General features: G+C 37.9%; 1 protein-coding gene across 1 annotated transcript in view; it reads left to right on the top strand.

The window, feature by feature from the left end:
• The window catches only part of LOC126392234 (phosphatidylinositol-3-phosphatase SAC1-B-like), a 17264-nt gene extending 14296 nt beyond the window's left edge, over positions 1–2968 (top strand). Inside the window, exons 3-4 of the mRNA XM_050047532.1 lie at positions 1792–1866; positions 2013–2968. Coding sequence (XP_049903489.1) covers positions 1792–1866; positions 2013–2296 — 359 coding nt within the window. The 3' untranslated portion in view covers positions 2297–2968. The remainder of the gene's footprint in view (positions 1–1791; positions 1867–2012) is intronic.
• The last annotated feature ends 8028 nt before the right edge of the window (positions 2969–10996 follow it).

The raw sequence follows: 10996 nt of genomic DNA, 5'->3' as shown, positions 1-10996 counted from the left end.
GGAGAGCTATAAGTGCTTAAACAGAACCAGTGTGGGTTAAGACTTGAAGTAGACGTTAAAGCAACTGTAGTGAGAAAACAGGCTAGCAGAATTCACCAGAGCAGTACAGAGACGCTGTCACAGAAACACCGGAAATGACACAACTCGCTTACCGCAATACGTCAGCACGTCAGCTTACGTACACACAATAAATATATCCCAAATTCTGGTCTCAGATTGGTTAAAATCAATGTTAGTTAGCACTTCTCCTTCCCAAGATAATCCATTCACCTGACAGGTGTGACTTATTAAGATGCTGATTAAACAGCATTATTACTTCACAGTTGTGCCTTAGGATGGTCACAGTGGTCACAGTGGTCACAGTTCCGTGAATGGCAGTATATCCAACTGACCTCAACCACAGACATATAACCACTCTAGCCCAGGACCTCCTTGCAAGATTGTCTGAGACCAGCCACCCAGACAGCTGATACAACAAATGGTTTGCGCAACCAAAGAATTTCTGCACAAACCATCAGAAACTGTCTCAGGGAAGCTCTCATCATCCTTATCATGGCCTTTGCCTGACAACAGTTTGTCATCATAACCGACATGAGCTGTTGTGAGGTTGGTTGGATGTACTACCAAATTCACAGAAATGACATTGGACACAACTTCTGGTAGCGAAACGAATGCTCATTTCAGGGCCAACAGCTCTAGTGCACATTCTTGCAGTCAGCATGCCAATGACATGCTCCCTCAAAACTTGGGACTGTGTCATTGTGTTGTGTGATCAAACTCCACATTTTAAAGTGTCCTTTTATTGTGACCATCCCAAGACACAACTGTATAGTAATGATGCTGTTTAACCCTATGGGCCCGAACGACGCAAAGTGCGTCCAAATTCACACCTGTTCTTCTCTATGGATTTTCTCCGCAACCGTTCATCATAGCGAGAAGCCACGCACAATTATGTCCGCCTGGCACAAACCACAAGTTTTGGACAACTGTAAAAAGACAGAATGTCCCACCATCATAGTTCTTATATTGCCAGATTCCAGAGAGGCTCCCCTCTTCATATATGGCAGAGTATGTCTACTTCCAACTTGCTATGGTGAGATACATGTAAAAATGTAAGAATTTAGTAACACAGATTTTTTTTTGCATTGATATAAAAGTTAATATAAAATACAGGCACATATAAGGACATGTAATGATGGCAAATCTAGATAGCCCAGATTTTCCTGAAAAAAAACCAAGACATAGCATGTGTATGTAGCCTTTATAATGTGGTGTCGTGTGTCTGTGATATGAGCTTAAAAGTAAAGGCAGTAAAAATACCCCAAAAAAGTCCTAGGGCCCAAAGGCTTAATCAGCATCTTGAGATGAAACATCTGTCAGGTGGATGGATTATCTTGGAAAAGAGACTGTAGCAGCAGGCAGCTTAAGAACAAAAAAGCTGGATTACCAATTAGGCAACTTAGACAAAATGTCAAAATCAGGGGTTTAATGGAGGCCCAGCAGTTTCGTGTTAGTCCTTTATAAGGTAAAAATGCCAAACATGTACTTGTTCTATTGGTATAATTGTGAGGACTTTGCTGTTTTTTCTCTGTCTCATATTATTTGTAGTTCACATTGAAAAGTCAGCTGTAAGGCATCACTTTTTGTCAAGAGAGTAGATAATAATCAACCAATATAATCATTAAGAGAATGATCAATGATAAAAATGATCATTAGTTGCAGCCCTAGTACACATCATTCTACAGCTGTCGTCTGAACACACTGTCACTAACCATTGTCTCTGGTCCCCAGGGAAAAGGGACATCCCTGCATCTGCTGAGACCAAGCCGATATGTGGACTCATGGGGACTATACGTTTGGTGGCAGGTAGGTTCAGTACGAAATGCAGGAAGATTATGTTGCATCCAGCCCTGTAAAATATAGAAAGGACCAGCTGTTAGAGAAGTGGGAGATTCCAGTCGTGTGTTGAGCTCTGCTATGCATTTTCATTTCCAACCACCTGTTTTTATTAGGCATGTACCTGATTGTTATCACAAAGAAGAAGAAGGTGGGCGATTTGCTGGGCCATGCTGTGTGGAAGGCTCTGGACTTTGATATCCTCTCCTATAAGAAGACAATACTACACCTGACAGACACTCAGGTAGGATCTGAGGCTCTTGACTGTACTTGTGACAGGGAGAGCTGGATAGATACGCACTTCCGCTGGGGCAGCCTCTATCTCACCTGGCAGAGGCCTCTCTCTCCAACCTTTCTTGTCAGCTCATGGCTCTTGGCTGTCTTATCAATAAGGGAATAAAAGGATAAAAAAAAGCTGCCTGCACAGTGCACAGTACAGTACTAAAAAAATCTATCTATCGATCTGTAGTTGTATTATATACACATATATGTATGTATATATGTATCTATACAGTATATATTTGATGTGTAGGCCTACCCAAAGCTAAAAATATCCGCTCTGTTATCTCATTTGCTTGTTATTAAAATTTTGCAAAAATAATAATAATTAAAAAGAAACATACACTGAACAAAAATTTAAATGCAACACTTTTGTTTTTTTACTCCCATTTTCACAGTTTTAAAGGTCCAGTGTGTGATATTTAGGTGGATTTAGTGGCATCTAGCAGTGAGGATTTCAGATTGCAACCAGATGAAACTTCTCCTGGTTAGAGTGCCTTAATGTTCAGGAGGTTTTTACTGGGAAACAAATTATCTGCAGAGGTCTCTTCCTCTCCAAAACAATTAGACACAGTTATTTAAACTGGTAAAAACACTGAATAAATCAATTTCACATTTAAAAATGTGTGTTTTTCCAACGCTTCTCATCGTGGAGGGGCTGCTAAATGTAGAAGCCGATGTGAAATCGCGAATGGCCCTCAGAGCCAGTGTTTTTATCAATCGATCCCTTTATTTGTCCCCAATGGGGCAATTGGCTGTGCAGCAATGGGAGCAAAACCTAAAAGTACATATCAACCAATAGCATACATAATAAAAAATACTCAATCAGTAAAAATAAAATACAAATAAATAAAAATACAAATAAAAGCCACTGGATTTAAAACCAAAAAACACCAATAAGTTAAGAAAGAATTAAAACACTACAGATAAAACTACCTTTTCCTTCTGGAGTTTAGTAGGGCGATCGCAGAAGGTACAAAGGAATCTTTATATCTGTTAGTTTTAGCAAGTGGAAGTCTGAGCAGTGAACCAGATGGAAGAAATTGAAACTATTGATGTAAAGGATGAGAACAATCAAACAAGATAGATTCTGCTTTCTTTTCTTTTCTTTTTTTTTTTTAATTATATTTTGATCACAGCATGAGGGATATACATACACAGAACACTAACCCCCACATCTCAGTTTCCCTCACAGAAAGGAAAAAAACAAACAAAACAAAAACAAAAACTTGGCAATGTAGAGGGTACTATAAAAAGTCAAGTCTCTCAGAGTCCATACACACCAAGACATATTTCATAGGTGCCATCATCATGGCAAGTAATCCAACCAAAATTCTACCCATTACACTAATTGAAAACACTAAGTAGGCCTCCCATATCAATGAAACTGAAATAATTAGGTAGTCTTCCTACCATACTTCATGATGTAGGGAATTTATAAACAAGTAGAAAAGGGAAACACTTCATGTCCCGATTTTCCTATCCCAAGTAGGAGCTGGTACCCTTATAAACAGTTAGAGAACCAAAATGATATCCAAACATATACCCTCATAAAAAACAGAAACAAAACAACAAAACCAAAAACCTGACCAAACAGACATAAAAGGTGGGAAGACCCCACTTACAACAAACAAGACAACAAAACAACACAAACTATTGCATTCAGGTCTTATCATTGTCACTATGCCTTACATTGGCCTAAGAAATTCTTAAAATCAAATTCTATATGAGATATATATTTTTAAAAAGTCGGAGGATCTGCCTTTACTCTTGTAATATATATTGTCAAGTGTAAGGTAGCTTGAGAGTTCATTCCACCAGTGGACTATTACTGGGGGTTTGGATTCTTTCCAATTTAAAGTTATACATTTCCTGGCTGCCAACATAGCAAGATCTATATATCTGCTTTTATATTTGTTCCACTTATCAGACATACTAGTTCCCAAAAGGCATAAACGAGGTGACAGAGAGACAGATACATGTAGACATTGAGATATCAACTTTGTCACAGAATTCCAAAAAAAGGAAAGTGCGTCACATGACCAAAACATGAAAAAATGTTCCTTTTTGTTTCTTACAGCGCCAGCAGAGAAATGACATCTCACTGTTCATTTTATGTAACTTCTCTGGCGTATAATAAATCCTGTGTATCATCTTAAATAGGGCTAGTTTATGCCTTAGATTGTAAGAGCATTTATGAACTTGCCTACAAATGTATGTCTAATCCTCTCTCTGTATTTCCATATGAAGAGCTTGTTCCCACTTACATCTTAAATGATCTGTATTTATAACAGAACATTCAACAAAAATATTGTAGACCTTAGAAATAACTTTTTCCTTGTTCTGCTCGTTATTGTTTAATATGACATCAATTTTTGATGGCATAGGTTGTTGAAGAGAACCATTCTCAGTATTTACCACATGTCTTAACTGAAAAAATCGAAATAAATGGGAAGAAGGTAATCCATATTTCTGTTGTAGCTGAACAAATGAAAGAAATGTCCCATTTTCAAACAGATGACAGAATTCCTGGATACCTTTATCATACCAAAATTTAAAAGTGTCATCCTTACAACATGTAATACTTGGATTCTTCCAAATTGGGGAAAAGGGAGAAAGGGAGATCTTATAGCCTAACAATTTATGAGACAATTTCCAGATACTTAGACTATTTAATATAACCGGATTCTTAGTAATTGTATCCACTACTTTGAGCTCAATATAAGGTAAATTCCAAGCTGTATGGAAGGATATCCAAAGATTCTATTCTTTTCCATGAGCATGAAATATTTAAAAACCATTGTTTAAATTGATTAAGCTGAGATGACAAAAAATAGTAATAAAAATTGGGAAGCTTCAGGCCACCAGATTCGTATGGTAAATGTAACACTGAGTGTGTTTACAAGGTCTTTAGTATCCCGGTTTTGATTGGGTTTTTAAAGTATCCCGTTTTTGTGTTTGTGCATGTAAACACCATATCCCGAATTCAGAAACCGGGTTATGCCCTTTTCCCGGTTTCAAGAAACCCGGTTTTGCCACCTGGAGTACTCCAATAGAAGCCGGGATACTGGAGCATGTATACGCCTTATCCCGGTCTCTGACTGCTGCCCGCCGTGTGCGCAGGTGCCAGAGTGACGCACCAGATATACAAGCAACATGGCGGCAACGAGAGCTTCCCATTTTTGGAGCGACGAAAAGACTGAATTTTGCCTGAAATTGATGAAAGAACTCAACATAACATGTTTAGATGGCAGAAGACACAGAAATGCCGACCTATTCAAGTCTGTTGTGGACAAGCTACATGACGCTGGTTTTCCACCTCGCACCGTTGAACAAGTTAGGTCGCGGTGGAAAATATTAATATTTATAATAATAATAATAATTAATAATTAAATATAATTAATAAATATATCACAATTCCTGCTCAATCTGTTGTAAACAAAAGACGTAACACACGCCTGCGCAGATAGGATGCAGTGATCAGAAAACGGGTTACCGGTATTTATCATGTATACAGGGATATGAATAACCGGGTTTCTCTGTGTTCCATGTAAACATCATATCCCGGATATGCCCAAAGCCGGGATAAGACTCAAAACCGGGATACTAAAGACCTTGTAAACACAGTCACTGACATCTGAACACGTGGGGTTTTATTGTTCCATATGAAGGAGGAAACTGAACTCTGTACTTTTTTAAAGAAAGATTGTGATGGAATAATTGGAAGATTTTGAAATAAATATAAAAACTTGGGCAAAACAGACATTTTAACTATGTTAACCCTACCCACAAGAGAAATAGGAAGATGTCCCATTCTCTTTAATTCCTCTGTTATTTTATTAACTAATGGAAGGTAATTCAAATTAAAGGTGTCCTCCAATTTTCTAGGAATAAACAAACCCAAATACTTAATACATTTAATAGAACAATTCCAATTAAAATGACTTTTCAATAAACTGTGGTCGAAATTGGAAATTGGCATTATCTCTGTTTTGTCCCAATTAACTTTAAAACCTGATAACTTCCCAAATTTTCCAGATACTGATAAAATAAATGGTATTGAATTTAATGGGTCATGAATATACAACAAGATATCGTCAGCATACAAAGATATGAGATGCTCCTCCTTCCCAATCTTAATACCTTTAATATAATCATGAGATCTGATCATTGCAGCTAACGGCTCATTAACAGTGGCGAACAGTGCTGGAGACATCGGGCAACCTTGTCTAGTGCCTCTAGAAAGTACAAACGGTTCAGAATAGTTGGTGTTTGTTTTTACAACAGCCATGGGAGAACTATAAAGAGTTGATACCCAGTGACAAAACTTAGCACCAAAATTAAACCTTCTAAGGACAAACATAAGATATTTCCATTCAACTCTATCAAATGCTTTTTCAGCATCGACAGAGAGAATAACATTATGGGAATTTAATTCATTAGTGTGATAAAGAATATTAAAGTACCTACGTAAATTGTCAGTATAGGTATGACCACGAACAAACCCAGTTTGGTCTAGATGAATAAAACTAGGTAAAACTTTTTCAAGCCTTAGTGCAAGAACTTTAGCAATAATTTTATAATCTGCATTAAGAACTGAAATTGGCCTATAAGAGGCGCACTGGAGAGGATCTTTATCTTTCTTTTGGAGAAGGGTTATAGATGCCAAACATAAAGACTGAAGAAGACAACCTCTCCTAAAACAAGCATTGATCATAGCAATAAAGAGAGGCAATAAATAATTAGAAAAATGTCTATAAAACTCAATTGGCAGGCCATCTAAACCTGGCGCTTTACAATTTTGAAGTGTTGCCATAGCAGACACAAGTTCTTCTGAGGATATATCTTTTTCTGAACTTAGTCTATCAACTTGTGTCAAAGTAGGTAGCGAAATATTATCTAAAAATGATTTACACTCATCTGGCACGTATTGTGAGGTAGAAGTATATAGTTCCGTGTAATATGATTTGAAAGCATCATTAATTTGAAGAGGGTCCATTGTAATGCATCCATCTTGTGTTCTAATTTTAAGAATTGTTCTATCTTCTGATTCCTTTTTTATCTGTCTAGCTAGTAATTTGCCCGCCATCTCTCCTTGTTCTAAATAAGATAATTTTGATTTTATCAGCGCCAATTCACTAGCGTATGTATTAATAGAATTATATTTCAATTTAAGATCATCTAAATGCAATAATAAATTTGGATTAGTGTTGTCACGATACCAAAATCTTTGTTTCGGTACCAATATGAATTTCGATACTTTTCGATACTCTTCGGTACTTTTCCTAAGGAAAAGTCCTTTTGGATACAAACCTTTAGAACAATAAATAATAGGGGTGTAACGGTACCAAAAAAATCATGGTTCAGTAAGTACCTCGGTACGGACGACACGGTTTGGTAACTCAAATGTTCCACCAAGTTTGTGTTGTCTCGTGTTGTCTCCCTTTGCGAGACAGACTTTCTCTTGTCTTTTTTCACGTGCGCCAGCTGCGAATGTTGATACAGGTGTTGTCATACACACCACTTGCGCAATCTGTGCTCCAATAGGAACAAGAAAGGCGTTTGTGTACATAATTGAGTAAAATAAATTAACTAAATTAATGAATTGAATCAATTTCAAAGTACCGGTATTTTCCAAATGCAGTATAGTACCGTTTGGAATACTCTAGTACCGCGGTACTATTTTAGTACCGGTATACCGTGCAACACTAATTTGGATCATTAGTTAAACAATGTTGCCTCTCCACATTAATAATATCTTGTTCAATGAGTTTCAGCTCACTTGTTGTTTTATTTTTTAGGGATGAAGAAAAGGCAATCAAATATCCTCTAATATAAGCCTTCAATGTGTCCCATATTATTAATGGGCATACGGTGCTATTTTGGTGCACCTCAGTAAAGGTTTCTAAATGAGCCTTCATATAAATTGTAAAATCCTCTTTTGAGAGCAACATAATATTAAATCTCCAGGGTTTGGGATTTAACAATAATTTTCCAAATTCAATTTCAAAACTCAGTGCAGAGTGATCTGAAAGAATCCTAGCATGGTAAACGCAGTTTTTAATTTTTGACAAATAGTTAACTGGGATAAAGAAAAAAAATCTATCCTTGAATAGGATTTATGCACATGAGAATAAAAGGAGAAAACTTTCTCCTCTGGGTGAAGGGTTCTCCATACTTCATAAATTCCTAAATCTTTTGTACTATTTTTCAAGGCAGTTGACATATTAGGTAATGTATATTTACTCTGGGAAGATCTATCCAGTTTTCCATCCAGTACACAATTAAAATCACCTCCCCAGAATACTGGAATATCATAATGAAGCAATGAAAGATAATCATTAATAAATTTAGGATCATCATGATTAGGACTATATGAATTCAACAATATGACCTCTTCTTGAGCTAAAAAACCTCTAACAAAAATATATCGACCATGAGGGTCAGTTTTAATTTCTTCTGGAGAGAAGGGTGTATTTTGACTAATCAGAATAGCCACCCCTCTGGAACTGGATGTAAAAGAGGAGTGATAAACTTTCACAAACCACCTAGATTTAAGCTGATCATGAGCAGATGGTAAGAGGTGAGTCTCTTGTAAGTAAGCTATGTTTATTTTATTTTCCTTTAAATATGACAAGATTTTCCTCTTTTTCGCAGAGTTCCCCAACCCTTTTACATTCCAACTTAAAAAAGTATAATTTGGCGTATCAAACAAACAACATAATAACTGTAGATCTGAGATGCATCACAAAAAAGAGCACAACATACAAAACAAAAAACACACCATAAACCCGACCCCGTCCCTCCCACCATTAGACGCTCCCTATTAAAGTCCCCCTCTACACGTGAATCACAGACTGTACAATCTATGGGGTAGAGGCGCTGCATGTAGTGCAGTCAGCTCCCCCTTCAAATACATAACTAATATTGAATTTTATATTTGACTGTGTCCTTTAAGTATTATCCTTTAGGAATTAAAATTAAACAATATAGTCCAAGCTGCTCCATTAGATCCTGCAAGCGATCAGCCTCCCTTCTCCACCCCGCGCCCCGGGGGAGAGGGAGAAAAATGAAAGAGAAAAAAGAAGAAAGAAAAGTCATGCTTGTGCATCATGGAGGGATGGTTTGATTACCTGATCATAATAAGTCATTGCCTCTTTAGCATCCGTGAATGTCACCGTGGTCTTTTGGTGGGTGATTATCAGCTTACATGGATGCAGGATACCGTGCTTTACTCCCGCTTCTCTCAGCTGATTTTTAACATCTTTGAACACTGCTCTCCTCTTCAACAGGTCAGCCAAGAAATCCGGGTAGATGTGTATTTTCTTTCCCTGGAATTTCAAATTCCCAGCTGCTTCCCCGGCCAGTCTAATAATAGTTATTTTAGTTTCCAGGCTAAACAGCCGGGCAATCATGCATCTTGAGCCGGTTGATTGGGGTCAGGTGCGGTGCGCAATATTCACACATGGCTGCTCCCCGAGTTTGTCCGCCCCAAACATTTTCCTCAACAAGTTGTTCACGAAAGCAGTTGGTTGTCCCCCTTCAGCTTTGCTGGGAATCCCAGTAATCCTGATATTAAATTTACAGCTGTGGTCTTCAATTTGTTGAATTTTCTCTTGCAGTATGGTGTTTTCTGAGTGTAAATTGGCACATTTCTTCTCCACATCAGTCAGCCGCCGGTCATTGTCTGTAACTGCTTCTTCCACCTCTCGCAGCTTTGAGGATGTTTCTTTCATTGTTTGTTGTAGAGAGTCAATTGATTCCTTTATCGGCCGCAGTTTTATATCAAACGCCATGCCAATCTCCTCTCGAATAACCTTGTATAATCGAGGTGAGCTCTGTGCGGTCTATGGCTGATGAGTTCATGACAGAGTTGCTTCGTAAATTCCGATCTTTCACCGACATTCTGCACTTCAAATAGGATACAGTGTCTTTTTTAGGGAGTCCAGTTATGACATTATATTGTGATAATGACTTAAATCAGTCAAATTAAATGTCTTTTTGAAGAGGGAGGGACGGAGTCGCGCTCACTCCATGCTGCCGGAACAGGAAGTCGTCCGAGCAGATTCTGCTTTCTAATACAGTTGTTTGTTGTAAAGATCCTGTAGAGTCTCTTGAACAGTGCCAGTTATTTTACTGCAGACATTACCACCTTGTTAAGTAAATCTTTCTGCTTACATTAAGGAATTGAAACCAGCAAATAAAAGAAAAGGTAAAAGAACGATAAAATATGGTTATCAGGGATGAGTCAACCTGGAATTTAGAAAGTTTACGAAGCCAAAAGAGACACTGCTGACCTTTTTTTTGTAAATCATATCAGAGTTACTCTCAAATGTCAGCTTATTGTCTAGTATTCACCTTGTTTTCAAACACAGAAGTAAATAGTGATCAACTTCCGTGTTTTTGTGCGTGACTTCCGGTCAGCTGCTTTCCCTTACCGGAGCTAACGGTGCAAGCTAATCTTTTTCAATTTTCAGTTGTTTATGTTAGTCAGTCAGTTAGTTAGTTAGTTAGTCTGTGTATTTTATATAGATAACTGTACCCACGTTTCCGTTATCCGGTAATTGCCGGTAAAAATATTTCCCTCTAAACGCGAATAAATCGCACGTCAATCAAAAACTAGGAACCAAAAAAGCATCTATCCCGAGTGAGACAAACTGCTTGAACCCCGTCTCCAGTGTACCAGCAGAGAACCTGCAGAACCGAATCAGCGAAAAAACACACCGCGCTACACAGCCTCTCTACCTGAGCAGCTGAAGCTGCGGCCACACAGACACACAGATTGTGCTTCTGCATGCCAGCCAAACGTGTGCGCAACTGT

The sequence above is a fragment of the Epinephelus moara genome, chromosome 6, assembly GCF_006386435.1.
Source record: "Epinephelus moara isolate mb chromosome 6, YSFRI_EMoa_1.0, whole genome shotgun sequence".
In the NCBI taxonomy this organism is placed as follows: Eukaryota; Metazoa; Chordata; class Actinopteri; order Perciformes; family Serranidae; genus Epinephelus; species Epinephelus moara.
The sequence above is the reverse complement of the archived record's forward strand: the minus strand, read 5'-3'. Positions and strand labels throughout refer to the sequence as shown.